The 18,095-nt window shown below is 35.5% G+C and overlaps 1 protein-coding gene across 6 annotated transcripts in view; it reads left to right on the forward strand.

Moving 5' to 3' along the window:
- trio (trio Rho guanine nucleotide exchange factor) overlaps window positions 1-18,095 on the forward strand; it is a 668,772-nt gene that overhangs the window by 573,904 nt on the left and 76,773 nt on the right. For 5 of the 6 annotated variants that reach the window (XM_072529242.1, XM_072529243.1, XM_072529237.1 and 2 more), the window contains 2 exons: window positions 3,019-3,270; window positions 17,987-18,070. In XM_072529242.1, coding sequence (XP_072385343.1) covers window positions 3,019-3,270; window positions 17,987-18,070 — 336 coding nt within the window. The remainder of the gene's footprint in view (window positions 1-3,018; window positions 3,271-17,986; window positions 18,071-18,095) is intronic. The other variant, XM_072529239.1, reaches the window with a different exon arrangement.

Here is an 18,095-nt window from a genome sequence, read left to right on the forward strand (position 1 = left end):
TTCAAATTACTGCTCTATTACTTGGTTTTTGATTAGGATGATACTCTGATAATTTTTGTAGCCAATAATTCTTTCGACATATATGAAGTAGGTAATATAAATCTTATTTCTACTAATATCTATCTTTTGCTCTCTTTTTTTATCTTCCCTATCCTCTGTATATTCAATCATTTTCCATTTTTTTCGTATTTTTGGAACTAGTCGATTATTATATTTCTTAAGCCTTCTTATTCTCACTAAATCTCTACACAATTGTATCTATACCTGTAATATGTTTTTATGGTTCCTTTCGAATTTGTTCACCTGTTATTTAATTTTTGAGATATTCTAAAAGAAATACTCCTCATATCTCTCTCGTAAGTACATAATCTATGTTTTTTCTTGATTTTTTAATTAAAAATAAGTCATTTATATGCACTTTTTAAATTTCATGATAGTATTTTTAGTTTTTAACTTGGTTTTTCCTATTTTCCGATATCAAATTGTTATATTCCACATAAGAAGTCCCTTTCACATTGTACACCTATCTTATTTTGGTCTGATACTGTGATAGTCGTAATATACGTCAATCTGAGGATCTAATTGGTAAACTTACTTCCAGAGTGCTGAATCCATTCTAGATTATCAAAATTTCCAGAAAGATCTTCACCTATTTACCACATTTTCTAGAAAATTCCATTGAGTTCTAGGAGCTTTTGGAACCACGGAAAATCTTCCAATGGAAATTTTTTGGAATATTTCGCATTCTGGAATTTTCCAGAACATTCTTAAATTAAGATTTTTAAGTGGAAAGTACTCGAAAACGAGCTAACTTTTAAAAACGATTACACTATTTAATTCAGCTTTCTCAAATTAGGTTTACCCAGTGGGTCTCCAACTTGACGCAAAAAGTTTTCGATTCAAGCGTAGCATACAACTAAAATAACAACCATAATCAAAAGTCTTTATTTTCTAGAGTAATAAAATTTTAGATATAAGGGTTCAGATCAGGCAGGTCCTGTACATATGCAATCTTCAATCAGGGAAAATAATTGAGCTTAATAACTCTATACGTTTTATGGCGTCCGTAAAAGCATTTAACCGTAAACAATAAACAAATACCACATAAAGGTACATTGATATCAGAATTTAGACTGTTTTCTAGAAGTGTTTGTTGTTGACGTGTTGTCTGAAATTGACAGCATTGTCAGCAGATATTTTTAAAGGTAATGCGGGGACAGACTTGCAAACAGCAAGAGCAAAAATTGGCAACGAACTCACTGAAAGTGTGCAGATCGAAAGAGGTGTCCGTCAGGGGTGTATATTATCCCCACTCCTATTCAATATTTATTCCGAAGAAATATTTAACAAATGTATGGAAAATGCAAATGAGGGCATAAAAATAAACGGCGAGTTAACGAACAATATAAGAGATGCCGACGACACGGTGATCCTTGCCAGTACCATAGACGAATTACAGCAGGTAATGGAAAGAGTTTATTCAGTTAGTGAGGAATACGGCCTGAGCCTCAACTTCAAGAAGACAAAGTGGATGCTGATAAGCAGGAAGCAACAGCCTGCTCGACAGTTACGGATAAGTAACATACTAATTGACCATGTAGAATATTATGTGTACCTTGGCATCAACGTAAATGCAAAATGGGAACAGGCCACAGAAATTAAGGCGAGAATAGAACGAACTAGAGCAGCATTTAGCAATATGAAAAAGCTCCTCATAAGCAGGGATTTGTCTCTTCCCCTAAAACTACGTCTAGTTAAATGCTACATTTTTTCGATCTTACTGTATGGTGTGGAGGCCTGGACGCTGACGGAGACGCTCACGAGAAAACTAGAAGCATTCGAAATGTGGGTGTACCGACGCATTCTTCGTATATCCTGGACCGAACATGTTACCAACATAGAGGTAATCCAAAGAATCGGAAAGGAGAAAGAAATCGTGAATACAATTAAACAAAGAAAGCTTGAGTATCTAGGCCACATATTGAGACACGATAAGTACCGTCTACTGCAATTGATTGTCCAGGGAAAAATAGACAGTAAGCGAGGGCCAGGCAGGAGAAGACACTCGTGGCTCCAAAATCTGAGGAAGTGGTTCGGGCTCACATCGGTCGAACTATTCAGAAGCGCCGCAAACAAGATCAGAATTGCCATGTTAATAGCCAACGTTCGCAACGGACAGGGCACTTGAACAAGAAGAATGCGGGGACGGACGTAGAGTTCGTAACGTTAGCCCCAACCACTGATAGTTTAGTTAATTAAAAAATAGATTTAGAGTCACTTATCATAAGTTGAGGGGAAAGATGCGGGTTACGTCTACGTCCGCTCCGCATCTTCTTTATGTTTCCCCTAGTCGCAGACAAAACGATAAGATTAACTATTCTGGATCACAAGCAAAGTACCGGATTCGAAAAAGTGTGTTTTTTTTTGAAAATACCCCTATTAAAACTATGGCGGCAAACCGAATTAAAGCTAAATTAAACAAAGAATTTCCTGAAACACCCTTCTATATAATGTCTTCTTAAAAATAATGGCAAAATGGGAAGATATAAAATGGAAAAAAAATGACATTGACATTTTACACTGTGTCGGCAATTCACAAACTTGGGTACAAATTTAAATGACCAATCGAAACATTCGATTGAAATACTGATATGAATTTGGAAGGCAAGAGTCGCATTTCAGCACATCGTAAAATAATTTTCCACGTAGAAAAACTACAGATGACGCCGGAACGTAATATATATGACTATCCTCTTTTTCTAAACAACTGTACCGCTCTTACCGGTGTATAGCGCTCCTCGCGAAATGGGAACTATAGATTAAGTGATACTAAATCAAAAATATCGTCCAAGTGTTACAACTATAATGGAAAACTACGTTTACATTTTAGGAAGTTAGATTTTGAATATATCTAGCTTTTATCTAGCTAATCATTCGTTTATCTTACTTTTTATATATACTGCCATTTGATTTTATTATTTTATATTTAAAATACTAACCTTTTGTTTTTGTTTGCAGGTGCCATCCGAAATGGGCAACAAGCCCTCGGTCTCCGAAGGCGAAGAGGAAGAAGAGCGACCTACCCAGGCGCTCAAAGGCGCCAAATCTCTCGGTTCTGAATTAGCGAATGGCAGCGGTGCAGCTGAAGATGCCGACGAAGAGTTGGAGCTGCCACCACCGATGAAACCAATCCAGGAGCCGATCTTGGTCACGTCGCCACCTCCCGGGGTTCCGGGCGTGCCAGAGATCGAAGAGAACCCTTGTAAAAGAGTAAGTTTAGATATTTTGATTTTATGCTTTTCGTTAGAGTGAAATTATAACGTTGGAATAAAATACAGTGTACCTACATACCTTAATTTTTGTAAAATAATTATTGTACGTAAATCTACAAAGAGCGAAAGGTACGAGAAATGATGCCACGCTTATGTGGTCTAAAAAACATATTACACGGGATTTTTGTATCTAATAGATAAATTATTTGAAGTTAGAATCCTAGAAATACCTATTTGCGGAATTAGACTAACGTCTTCTTACGGAATTTTTGCTATTTTTTTTTTATTTTATTTATTTAATGTCGTTAGAACCGTATTAAACAAAGAAAGGTTGCAATATGAATTACATACTAACATGAAAGAAAATTGATATAATTTGTGATACAAACTAGATTTTAAGTTAAATATCTTTTATGCCTATAACCGTTAAAAACTTTATGATGTTGTTTAGATGATTATTATCTCTAAGAAGCTCGGCTATGTCGCTGGGAAGGTTGAGTTTACTTCTCGTTTCATGGAAAATTTGACATTCGGTTAAAATATGTTTTACTGTTCTGTTGGTTTGACACTGGTTGCAGTATGGAGGTTGTCTCTTGTGATTCGGTAAAGATGTGTATGTGGGGTGACCAAGTCGAAGTCAAGTAAAGATGACTTGTTTTTTTTCTAGGTAACAAAAAGGCTTGTTTTTGTAAAGCATTGTCTTTCATTTGACTTAGTTTTTCGGAACACTGCGAACATTTGTTTAGCCACGCACAACTAACTATGTTTTTTAATCATAATTCAAGATCACTTGGCACTATTTTGTTTAGTTGAACTTGACCATCACTTGTCGCTACTTCGTGAGCTAGACGGTCCACAACCTCGTTAACGTGTGCTCCAATATGAGATGGAACCCAGATTAATACCACGTGTTTGTTTTCTTTTACATCATTTTGAAGTTCTTTGTGAATGTCTTTATGAATAGGGTTGCTGGAGTATATGTTTTGGATATCACAAAAGGCATTCATTGAGTCAGTTGTGATATGTCAGGTCATGATTGTGTCATTTCTTTGGTCCGTTTTGTTAATAAATTTTAGAACTTCAAGGATTGCGTATAGTTCTGCATTGGAGATAGTCCAGCCCACTCCATCCGTTGTTTTTGATGCATCTGTGTAGATCTGTCGGTAGTCGCTAAATCTATCCATAATATCTTTGAAGTGATTTATTAATATGGCTGGTGGGGATTCACGTGTATTAAATATTGATAGATCAGTGATCACTGGTGGTTTATTTAGAGTCCATGAAGGAGCAGGGTTTTCGGTAGGATGGTATATTGTCGGAAATGTTATACTATATTTATGAAGTAATCGGTTAATTCGTTCATAGAAAGGCGCATTGAGGGTGAGATGAGAAGTAGCGGATAAAACGATTGTTATGAAAGTTGTGGTAGACAATTTTTGTTATTGCAATCGCATAATTGTAAGAAGGTTATTCTGATGGAAAAATTATCTTTAAAAAAGTCCATGTCTCTCTAATTTTGTCAAGAACTTACTGCTAATTGTCATATTTACATTTTTTAATAAAAATCCCAGAACATAGTTGACGTCTCCTGTTGATACAACCGTTTTTTCCTTCCTCGGTGGCGGCAAATTTTTGCGCGATCAATAATCCTTCATAGTTCACATATCAAATTGATTTTGTCATTTATTCCGAACTCCTAAAATTACAGCTGCGATATTTTTCTTATTAACAAGAGTGCTAAATTAGTCGAACAAATAAGCAATAAGTAAACATAAAATATTTAATTCCTATTAAGATCAACATTATTTTGCCACCCATGCTGGGTAAGTAATTAATGTTTTTCTGAGATAAATTCTTTTTGTCAAAATAAAAAAAATTTATATATAACTTTTAATTTCAAAATTATACTTATTAAGATAATTACAACTTGGTAACCAATGACACGAAGGTATTTAAAAGAAAAGTGGTACAGTGGGCGATACTGTAGACTAGCGCAAAGTTTCATACTATGGTTTCTGTATTTTAAATATTATTTTTTAAAAATCAATCAATCAGTTTATAACGTTCTACGCCATCTTCTGATTTCCAGTCTCCATTTGTCTCGGTCGTTCCACAGGTTTTCTTCAACTCCCCTCTCCATTAAGTCTTTATCGATTCCCTACTCCTCTCCAACTTAATCTCAGTCTACCTTGCTTTCTTCTTCCATGCGGTGTCCAGTTCAATACTTTCTTTGGTATTCTGTGTTCATTCTTTGGACGTGTCCATACCATATTAGTTGATTTATTCTGATGTCCTCTGTTATATTGTGCTTAACATCCATAATTTCTCGTATTCTTTCGTTTCTAACTCTGTCTAATCTTGATTTTCCAGCCGCTCTTCTCCAGAAGTCCATTTCTGTTGCTACTAATGCTTTTAAGTTTTTTCCTTTCGGTGGCCATACCTCGCTTCCATGTAACAATGCTTTTTGTAATGCTGTTATAGATTTTGTGTTTGTTTTCTTTGGAGATTGTTTTGTCCCACAGTACACTGTTTAATTGCCTAATGGCTTGTCTTCCCTGGTTATTTCTAGGTTAAATTTCTTCGTCTAATTTACCGTCGTTGGTTATTTGCATGCCTAAATATTTGTATTTTTGACAGTGATTTATTTCTCGCTGTATTTCTTCCAAGATTAGATTTTGTTGAATTACCCCAGTACGCATGTATTCAGTTTTCTTGATTTTTGCTTCTAGTCCCCATAGTTCGTATTCTTCGATATGTTTACGGGTCATATATTCGAGGTCTTCATAGTCTTGGACCATCACTGTCTGGTCGTCTGCAAAATTTAATGTGTACAATATTGCGTCGTTTAGAGGAATTCCCATGTTTCTGCATTTTCTTTTTCGCGCCTTCATCGCTTGCTCCGAGTAGATCTTCTTGTAGAGGTCTTGAACAGCCTTGATTAAGGTTACACTAATATTTGTTTTCTCGAGAGCTTCCCAGAGTTTGTGTTGTGGCACACTCTCATAAGCTTTTTTAAGGTCCACTTAGAGGAGATGTATTGGTTGATTTCGTGTTATTTTTTTTTTTTTTTTTCGATTAGCTGGGTAACAGTAAACATATAGTCAATAGTTGATCTACCTGCCTTAAAGCCGGTCTGTTTTTCGACCTCCATATCACAGAATTCATCTTCCATTCTGTTTTTGATGAGTTTCCCGTAAACTCTCGAGATGGTGCTAAAGACTGCGATTCCTCGATAATTGTCACATATGTCTTTACTTTCCTTCTTATGTATTGTCGTGATAAACGATGTCCTCCAGTCCTCCTGTATACTCTCTCCGTTAATACATTTTTGGTAAAGGCTGGCTAGCTGCTTATATGATTTGCTTGTACCGTACTTGAGTAGCTCAGTTGGGATATTGCCAGGGCCTGGTGATTTTCTATTCTTAATGGTAATGCTTGGCATACCTGTGCTACTTATTTGTCGTCCATTGTCATTTCTAGTATCTTCTCCGAATTGACCAACTATTTTATCTTTAACTTTTTTGCCCGTTCTCGCATTTAGGTCTCCTAATGGGAGTATTTCTCTTGATGTTCCTATTTTTGATATTTCGTAAGATAGTTGTTCAATGAACTCTTCTTTATCTTTTAATAAAGCGTCCTCGTTTACTGCATAGATACCAAGAATGGTGACTTTACTACCATGCAGAATCAGGTTAAGTTTGATGATGCGCTGATTCACTGCTTCCCAGGATGTTATGCACCTTCTAAGTCTTTTTCTTATAAGTATGGCCACTCCTTGCTGGGCTCTTTTATCTCTCTGTATTTCTGAGAAAAAGTGGTCGTATTCTCCTAGGTTTTCTGAGCTTTGCTCTTTTTTTTTAGTCTCGGTAAGTTCCAAAATATCCATTTTTGATTTATTGGTTTCCGAAATTACGTCGTTGTGTTAATTGGAGAGCCCTTGAACGTTCCAAGTACCAATATTCATAGTCCGTTTTCTAAGCTTAAGTCGTCTTCGTTTCTTCCCTTCCCTTTATTCCTTTTATTTTATCCCCTAAAGGTTGGATTGCCACCCCCGCCGTTGGATCCCCAAGCCGTTGTGGTCTTCAACCGTTACCCTGGTCAAGGGGCCCTTAGCAGGTACTAGTTTCTCGGGTCAGGAAACACCTGGAATTTGCGGAAGGCAGGGATCGATTCACTTTCCCTGATAGGACTATCCGAAAAGAAGTTCAATTTTAAAAATAATAATATAGGAGTAGGTACTCCTATATTATTATTTTTAAAATTGAATAAAATAATTTTATTATATATTTAATATTTTTTTTATTTTACGATTATTTTACGATATTATAATTATTAATACCTCATATGCTTCCATCAATTTCTTCTTTGCATAAAAAATATATTTTATTTATATTCTATATGTATTTCTCGTATATTGTTGATTCGTTACTTCGACTTACGTCAATTGACCTCAATACCCCAATGTTGGCCGTTATTTCAATCCTTGTCCCCTTTTCGAATGAAAATAGTCAATAAAATAGCAAATAATAAACTGCAGATGGTGGTTTAATCCCAAGTCATTAATAAAATGTTAATCTTCAAAGTGTGTGTGCAGCTAGAGGATCATTTATAGTTTCTAAATAAAAATCGTGCCTCCATTAAATGCTAGTTAAAATGTAATAAAAATATTTAGATTTAAAAAAAACTTTCTGAAAAATTTGTTTTTGGATATAAAAAAAAATCTAAATTAATTAAAAGGCGATCATAACTTGAGAATTATTGAAGTGATGAATAAACAATAATTTTCTAATACACTTCTCCAAGAAATTAACGCACCACTTTAATAAATCAATTTTATTTGTAAACAGGCAAAGAATAAAAAATAAAACTTCACCAGATTTATTCTACATTTTATTAGTAATTATAACAATTTGTCTAATCATCAGAAAATGTTGAAGTACAGGAGAAAAAAAATAAAACGGAAAATTCTAAAAAAATAATGATAAGAAAAGTAAACTAAAATATGAAAAAAGTCTTAATAACGAGTGTTTCCACCTCTTCTACGTATAACAGCCTCACATCTTTGGCCCATACTTAAAATTAATTGCCGTATTTCATTTTGGTCTAGTTCTCTCCAAATCTGGATTAGCCTCTCTCCCACTTCCTGTAAGTTGTTTGGTTGGATCAGTGTCGCTTTTAATCGCCTACCAAGGATATCCCAGAGATTTTCAATCGGATTTAAATCCGGACTATGTGCTGGCCATTCCATAGTGTAAATTTCTACCTCTTCTAGATAATTTCTGACGATCTGTGCAGCGTGAGGTCTGGCATTATCTTGCATTAGTAAGAAATTTTCACCGATATAAGGAGCGAATGCTACTACATGTTGCTCCAGGTTCTCCAATATGTACCTTTCAGCTGTAACAGTTCCATTTTGTATGACCACTAGGTCCGTATGTGCGGTCAAAGAAATACCACCCCACACCATAACGGATCCTCCACCAAAAAATGTGGTGTGTGAGAAGTTTCACTGAGCATATCGTTCGTTGGGTCGTCGCAACACACGAACACGTCTGTCGTTATTATACAAACAAAATCGGAATTCATCAGTACAGTAAAGTCGCTGGCGAACAGTTGCAGTACTAATTTGTATAGCATGTACGTCTCGAAGCTGAATTTGTAGATTTATAAAACATTGTCGAAGAGCAGAAATTCTTAAAAATCGATCTTGAATAGGGGTAGTTACCCGATTTCGTCCTTGCCCTGGTCTGCGAGTATGATCCCCTGTTTCGAGGAATCGTTCTAACACCCGTGAGACGGATGTGTGGGACACATTAAACCGACGACCAAAATTCTTCGGTATCTCCAACCTTCTTCCGACAGTATCACTGCTTGGGCACATTCATCTCGGGTTAAATTACGTGATTGACGCTCCATAATAAACACAATTAACAATAATCAACAATTAAACAGTACCCGAATAAAATTCGTGAACACTTGGAAATTAGTATATTTATAGAATTAGTACATTTTGTGCTTCTTTTTGTTTTGTTACAAAAAAAACTATAGCGATAAAACACAGTCAATAAATATAGAGTGTACGAATAGCATGATCAAGGGGCTTGCAAAATATAACATTACAATGGAAATTTTTATTAACGCTAATAAAATATTTTAATATTTCAAAGTGGTGCGTTAATTTCTTGGAGAAGTGTATTTATTAGGATTCGTATAATTTATGCATTTATTTATTCTTTCTTTCTGATGATTTTCTAATTTACTGCTGTTAGTTATAGGATATGTTTTCTAAATTTTTAGCCAGTTATTTTTATTCTGGTCTGTCAAATTTCTTTAAATTTCCACACCTGTTTCATTATTTTTAAGCCTTTCCCCGTTTTTTATCCCTTTTTATTTAGTTTATGTACTCTTCTTATCAGATATCAGAGCAGATATCGAAGAATAGTACAAAAGAATAACAGAATCTATACATTGAACTGCTAAGGAAGTAATTGGCATGGAAGAAAATGGTAAAAAAGCACTCCATTATGAATGACCGAAGAAACAGAACAAATTATTATAGAACAAACCGAAAAATACAAAATATGATAAAACCTAAAAACAGAAACAGCATGAAATAGATATCAAGAATTACAAAGAAGAGTTGCACAGAAAACATAATACGAGGTTCGGAGTTCACTGAAGTATGGAGATCATCTTTCTTCTTAGGGTGCCTGTCCGTTCCGAACGTTGGCGATAATTCTGGGTATGATGACTTTGTTGGTTGCTATAGGAAATAGCTGTGTTGAGGTCTTTCTATACCATGCTCTCTTCGTCCTGGGGCCCTTATCTGCCTTGATTTCTCATTATATGTCCCAACTACTGCAGTTTATGGCCCTTGAAAAACAGTTTATGAAACGTAGATTTATTATTTGAGAACGCACCGTAATATTCTTAATTTTTATTTGTCTCGTTTAGTCTGTCATGTTATGTCTCACAAATGCAACTCTTCCCCGTCTACTATTTTTTTTTTTTTCATTTTGTGGTATTTTGGTTGTATTAAATTAAAATAACAGCTACTAGAGCTAGAAATAGTGCAATAGTTTTCCATACCTTGTGCTAATCTCAGATTATTGGTGCTTTTTGAGGAAAGTTAATTTCTTTATTTATTTCTTTTACTATATTATATAACCCTTTTGTTAATCTCTATATTATATATGTATATGTATTTTGAATCTGAGATGAATTTATTTCAGATTTTATCTTTTTAATGATATCGAGAATTGTAGTACAATAATTAATGCCAAGACAGTAAGTTATATAATCTAACCTTGAATTATTTTCAAGGTGTGTATGTACACTGTATAATTATCTCGGGAATGAACAGATCTATGTAGCAAAAGTTTTCGGAATTGTTTGAATTACACTATTAATAAATTATGGGTATTATTATAAAACAGGAACACAGAAAAAAACAAGAATGTGGTTACCTGTTAATATTCTAGCTTTGTTTTATTTTATAGAAGGAAGGTCAGCTAAAATACAATTGTTTGTGATTAGTCATAAGATTTTTAATGTTCTAAGTATAATTTCATAATATTTATAATTAGGATTAGAATTTATCATTATCATTGATTTACCTATGTACATTCGCCTCATGCCATTAATAAAAATGCCATAAACGTCAAATAATACTTCTCTACGTACCAATTCAAGCATTCATTAATATAATATACTCAATGACATTAGAAGTGCTACACTTAGAAGGAATAAATTCTTGAACTTAATTTTTTGGCAACAGAATGACAACATTTATAAAACATGCTATGATAACAATATCAATGTTTTATCTTTTCTACTTTTTGTAAAAATAAAGTTTTACCTTTAAACTTTTTTGTGAAGATACCGTTTTATAAAAACCGGTTTGTATAGAAATTTTTAGTTATTATTCCTCAGTCTAATTGTATTCAGTGTAAAAAAATGCCTCGAGTTCGAAGACATCAAAATTACTACCATGTAAGCGATTTTGACAGGGGCAGAATTATTGCGTATAGAGATATGGGTTTGTCGTATCGCGAAATAGCCGTCGCATTAATTGTACGGAAATGACGGTTATGCGTGTCTGTCGTGTGTGGACAAACGAAGGTAGAGGAACACGAAGAAGACCTACTGGTCAACCGAGGCCTATCACAGATCGTCAAGATAGGCGCTTTAGATTACTTGCTCTGCGAGACCGTTTTGCTACTACGCGTCAAATTGCTGACCAATGGTTTGGAGTAGTAGGTAGACCTGTTAGTATGCGTACACTATATCGTCGCATTCTAGCCTTTGGACTGGTTTCATTCCGCCCACGACTAGTGCTTCCTTTGACTGCGGATCACTGTCATCAAAGTTTGAATTGGTGCAGAGAACGGCAGCATTGGATATTGCGTAATGTAGCATTCAGTGATGAATCAAGATTCTGTTTAGAAACGCATGATGGTCGTAGGATGGTAAGACGCCGCCGTGGAGAGCGACGAGATATCGGGTTTGCTGTTGAGAGACATGTACACAGGACAGTTGGAGTAATGGTTTGGGGGGCTATTGCCCATGGTAGCCAATCACCACTTGTGTTTATTCAAGGTAATATGACAGCTGCGCGTTATGTTGATGACATCTTACAAACCACTTTACTGCCTTATCGCGACGGCCGTCGAGACGTCCTTTTTCAGCAAGACAACGCGCGTTCCCATATTGCTCGTCAAACTATGGACTTTCTTCAAGAAGCTGGCGTTAATGTTTTGCCGTGGCCACCCCGTGCTCCGGATTTAAATCCTATCGAACATGTATGGGATATGATGGGAAGGAGACTGTCCACTTTGCACCATTCTCCACAGACTCTGGTACAGTTAATACATGAAGTTCAAGTTGCTTGGAACGAGGTGCCACAGGCAGACATCGATCATCTCATTTTGTCAATGCCTAGACGTATACAGGAGTGTATTCAGCTACGGGGTCGCCAAACACATTATTAATTTTTTTTTTGATTACTTGTTAATAAAAATTCTTGACAACGTTATCGTTTTATTCTTGATGTAAATCTACCATGTTGCCAAAAAATTAAGTTCAAGAAATTATTCCTTCTGGGTGTAACACTTCTAATGTCACTGAGTATATATTTGCTTTCTAATCTTTATTTATATTGGTTTCCTTCTTTGAGTGGCATTAATGGCATTTTATTCTACCATTTCAAATAACCTGCACTATGTTTCATTTATCCAACCTATGTTGTAGTGTAGATGGATTATGCATTTCCTCAATTGAATGTGTCGAGCCACATATCTGTGACAATTCTCAGCTGCTGAGATCCGTCGGACCAGGTAACAACCTCCGGTCAATGTTACTAGTAATTTTCTCTATATTTTTTTACCTTGTATAGCTCTCTATTTGTTGTTCCGACTCTTTTCCAGCCCCATTTAAGCTCACTTCTTAAGATAGATTCCGTGATACCGCAGAATGGTTCACAATCTTCGAAGGTTCCTGTAGAGCCTCGTTTTTTCGAGCAAGTAACCTTGTTGGTTTTCTTGGACTCTCTCATGCTCGGGGCGACCGAGTAAAGCCTAAGTCGGTGCTCACAACGAGGCGCGGACCCTCGCTCCGACCATAGGATCGTACCATATTATCGATCGCTAAGTAAAATAAATGCATTATTTTAAATGCGAACGTTCACTGTCAGTGCTATGCTTATCACTAATGGTCGTATGCCGAAAGGTAGAAAGACCGAGGTCCTGCCAAGTTTTATATTTGGAGGGTACAAATCTTTTGCAATGTCAATTCTATGCTCTAGGCAAGAATACGATGCGATGTTCTCCGTTATGAACGTACCCCAATACCCTAACGGTGTTTTCATCCGTGTACTTAATAGAAGTGAAGATATTTCAATATAAATCAAATCGTTAAGTATCCTGATAGTACGACAGATTATTATTGTATTGTATTATTTCTGTAAACTCTTCACAGTTTATAGAACTAGATTATTCGCTACCTGATCAACAAATAACAAAATAAATGTCAGGAAAAATAAAATACATATACAATAAACCACAAAAGTAAGACTGTTATAATAAAGCTGCTTAAAAAATTCGAGTGTATTTTGTCCGAAAACTTCTGCAACATTATATATTAAATAGGATCTATTACGTTTCATGCTTTTATCTCTTTTCAGCTACATATTTCACAACATTATTTATTAAATGTCCATTTTCAGCCGACCATTTTGTAATGTCAATTAAATAAATGAATAAACGGATATTAGGATGAGGACAATCCTTAAACTATAATATTTATATACTTTTAATGTGCTACTTCTGAGCGATTAAACTTGATTAAACGTCAAATAATACTTCTTTACATACCAATTCAAGCATTCATTAATATAATATATTTGTTTTCTAGTCTTTATTTATATTGGTTTCCTTCTTTAAGTGCCTTTTCCTCCAAGAACATTGGCGATCAGTCGCACAATCTTTAATTCGTCCACAGCGGATCTAAATAGTATCATGGTGCTGATTCTATACCACTGGCGGAGGTTCTTGAGTCAGGATGTTCTTCGCGGCCAGGAATCAACTTTTCCCTTCTATTTTTTCCTTAATAATTACTTGTAATAATTCATATTTATGATTTCTCACCACGTGAGCAAAGTACTCGAATTTTCTACTTTTTATGGTATTCAGAACCTCTCTTTCTTTGTTTAGACGCTGTAAAACTGCGTCATTCGAGACTCTGTCCATCCATCATATCCTCAACATTCGGTGATACGCTCACATCTAGAAAGCCTCAATTCGTTTTATAACAATGGAATTATCGAAGATAAAAGGGATTCCTTACTCAAGCTTTCTTCGCCATTATGTTCGATTCTATTACTGAATCTCACGAAAAACAGGTACAACATATTTGGTGCCAGACAAACTATTATAGACTACAAACCCATGGAATGGAACGTTTTTAATCGGTCATTTGACCCAGTATGAATCACATATAAATCAATACTACAATATGTAATAACAATTTTAGAAACTATGTAATAACAACTATTAAAACTAATCCAAAAAATAATAGAACAAAACAGAATTCCTTAAGAATGGAGATCAAGCGTCCTAATACCTCTCTTCAGAAAGAAAGGAAATGAAGAAAGAAACATGTGACAGTTGAGGGTAGGAGCAAGTTCTACAAAGAACTGCGTTTGATTAGTAGTCACCTATGTTATATTAACAAGACCTAGCACCGATTGTAACTAAACAAGCTGTAAAACGTTTGAGATGATTTTCATGCAAGAAAAAAAAACAGAAATGCAAGATATCCTAAACATAGTAAAATGGGAAACGCCAAAAGATAAAACTGAAGTAGGGCAAAACAGTAAGATACTAAAATAAATGGCAACGGACTGCTAGGACTGCTCCATATTAATCGTATGAAGTGGCCCCTTCGATCATCTTAATCTGGATGATACCTAGCGGGGGATATTTAAAGAGCTTTCTGAGGCATTAAGAGAAGAGTAGCAAGCTTTGAATCAACGGTTCACCGGAATCAACGTTCTAATCATACCTACAAAAATACAGGGGGATGAAACTTTTGAAAGAATCTATTCAAGAAAGAAAATTTGAAAAAAAAAATAATATCATAAATGGAAGAAATGAATTAGGTTTTGTAAAATACATGATATGATTGATTGTGGCGTTAGGAATTAGCAACCTAACACACAGAAAAACGTAAGGGTAAGAAGAACGAAAATCGCAAGATGAAAAAGCCAAATACGGAAACACATCCCCGGGTGGAAATCCACACCTCTGATAGAGGGAGCCCCATCGGATACGGGGGGGGGGGCAATGTTGCGAAGAGTTCGGAAGACCCAGTCTTATCAAAGCTCAACCAAAAATCGAAACGAAGAAAAGATAGAACATTCATATGTGCAACATGGAATATACAAGGATGGAACAAAAAGGCGACGGAAGTGATCAAAGAGTTTAAAGAAAGCAACATCGACTTACTAGTAACAACAGAAACCAAAAAGAAAGGAAATGGAACGGAAACAATAGAAGACCATATCCACTGTTAAAGCGGAGTTAATAAGGAATGTAGAGCAAAGGCAGGAGTGGGAATACTAATCAAAAATAAGTGGAAGAACAGGGTTAGAACATGGGAACCAATCAACGAGAGAATAATTAAAATGCATATAGACATATACGGTAAAGAGACAGTGATACTCGGAGTATATGCACCAACAGACGATTCTCCGAGAGTAGAAAAAGAACATTTCACGGAACAACTCCAGAATCAAATAGAGCTAATTAAAAAGAACGTGGAGATAATTATAGCAGGAGACCTTAACGGCAGAACCGGAAGGAAAGAAAACGATAAAGTAGTGGGGAGATTTGGAGAGGATGAACAAAACGATAACGGAGAACGTCTGATTGAATTATGCGAATTAAACAACCTAAAAATCACCAACGGATTCTTCAGACATAAAAATATTCATAAATATACATGGACGCAAGAAACACGAAAGCTGAAATCGATAATAGACTACATAATAATCAAACAAGATACCACAATAAAGATCAAAGATGTGCGAGTCAAAAGAGGAGCAGAATGTGGAACGGACCATAGACTACTGACAGCAAAAATGGGCATTAATTGGAAACATAACAAGACCCCCTCCACAGAAGAACCGTTGAACACTATAAGAGAAAAACAATACAATATAGAACTACTCCAAGAACAATCAATAAGAGAACTATACCAACAACGTCTAGACCAAAAATTAATAGAATTTAGATACGGCAACATCGAAGAAATATACGAGCATATAAAGGCGAGTATAAAGCAAGCAGCATTCGAAGCCCTTGGGGAAAAAGAACATATAACAAATAAACAGCACTATAATGAAATAAATGAACCAACAAAAAGAATAATTGAAGAAAAAAAGCAACTATACAGAAAATGACTGACTACAAACAACGATGAAGTTTATAAAGAATATAGAGAAAAAGATAGAGAAGTGAAAAAACAAATAACACAGCAAAAGAATGAAGAATGGGAAAGAATCTGCTTAAATATTGAAACATATATAGGAGGTACAAGAACTTCGGAGTCATGGAAAGTACTGAGAGGATTGAAACAAAACTCAAAAGAAAAAACTAAATTGGGAAATATACAGGACAAAGAATGGAAGGACTACTACAAGGAACTATTAACAGAACAAAGACCACAATTCATTGGAAAAGAAAACAGGCGAAGACGAAGCAGATTCCCACAACAAGAAATAGAAATAACAGATAGGGAAATGAGAACGGCCATAAAAGCAATCAAAAATAAGAAAGCACCGGGACCTGGAGGCATCTCACCTGAGCTTATAAAATACGGATCAAAAAAATTACACCGGATGATACAATGGATATTTCAGAAAGCCATAAATGGAGAACAGCTCCCAAAGGAATGGACGGCGGCATATATGACATCTATATTTAAGAAAGGAGATAGAAAACGATGCGAAAACTACAGAGGAATAAGCGTATTATCATCAATAGGAAGATTATATGGGAAGATACTGCGAGAAAAGATAGAGCAAGCGATAAAAGGCAAAATCGGGGAGGATCAGGCAGGCTTCACGGCAGGAAGATCATGCATAGACCACATATACACACTGGAACAACTGTTGGAAAAGAAAAAAGCAAAAAATAGAGATATACACTTGGCATTTGTGGATCTGAGAAAGGCGTATGACTCTGTACCAAGGTCAGAACTATGGGAGGCAATGTACAAATTAGAAATACAGACGGAACTCATAGAAGCTACAAAAGCTCTGTATAAAGAAAATAAAGTGTCCATTAAAATGGGAACAAGAATCATAGGAGACTTCACCACAACGAAAGGGCTCCTGCAGGGTTGTTCCACATCTCCAACCCTATTCAAAATATACTTAGAGAAAGCCTTGACTACATGGAAAAGAAAATGCGAAGGCATGGGAGTACCGGTACGGAACGAATACCTATATACGTTAAGTTTTGCAGACGATCAAGTAGTGATTGCACAAGACCAAGACGACCTCAGCTACATGATGAAGAAACTACAAGAAGAATATACCAAGGCTGGCCTAGATATTAACCTCGCGAAAACAGAGTACCTATCTACAAGTGAAGAAGACATAGAAGATCTACAGATTGATGACAACGTAACAATCAAAGGAAAGGATAAATTCAAATACCTGGGGTTTATAATCACGAAAAAGGCAACAACAGAGGAAGAAATTACACAAAGATTAGGACAAACAAGAACAGCAATCCGACAACTTAACTCAGTATGGTGGGATAGACACCTAAATATGAAGACAAAAACGCAGATTTATAAAACATTAGTGCGAAGTATTATGACATATGGCCGGTAAGAATTCCCTCTGCCTACAATATCAGGATTTTCACTTTCCATAGCGAGCGATTTGTAGAGCTCAGAGGAATATGCCAGAGCATTTGATAATTTATAATTGTCCTTATTTCTCCGAGCAAATAGATTAATTACTAAGACTAAGCATATTAAAATTATTTGAATGTTATGGAAATACATCCGTTATATTTATTTTCACAGATTTATTACAGTAAGTTATAACTTTTACTGAAAATGGTCGACTGTTGCATGCAAATTGACAAAGATATCGCATTAACCATTCATATTTCATTATAACTTCTCCATTCTTTTATCTGCAGGTCTCTAGCTTAACATTAAAATCACTTGAAGGTGCTACATCTGCGGATTTGGCCGAAATTGAACAGATAGTAAAGGAAAGAATGGTGCGATATAATTTATATCTTACGT

The sequence above is a fragment of the Diabrotica undecimpunctata genome, chromosome 4 (assembly GCF_040954645.1).
Source record: "Diabrotica undecimpunctata isolate CICGRU chromosome 4, icDiaUnde3, whole genome shotgun sequence".
Classification (NCBI taxonomy): domain Eukaryota; kingdom Metazoa; phylum Arthropoda; class Insecta; order Coleoptera; family Chrysomelidae; genus Diabrotica; species Diabrotica undecimpunctata.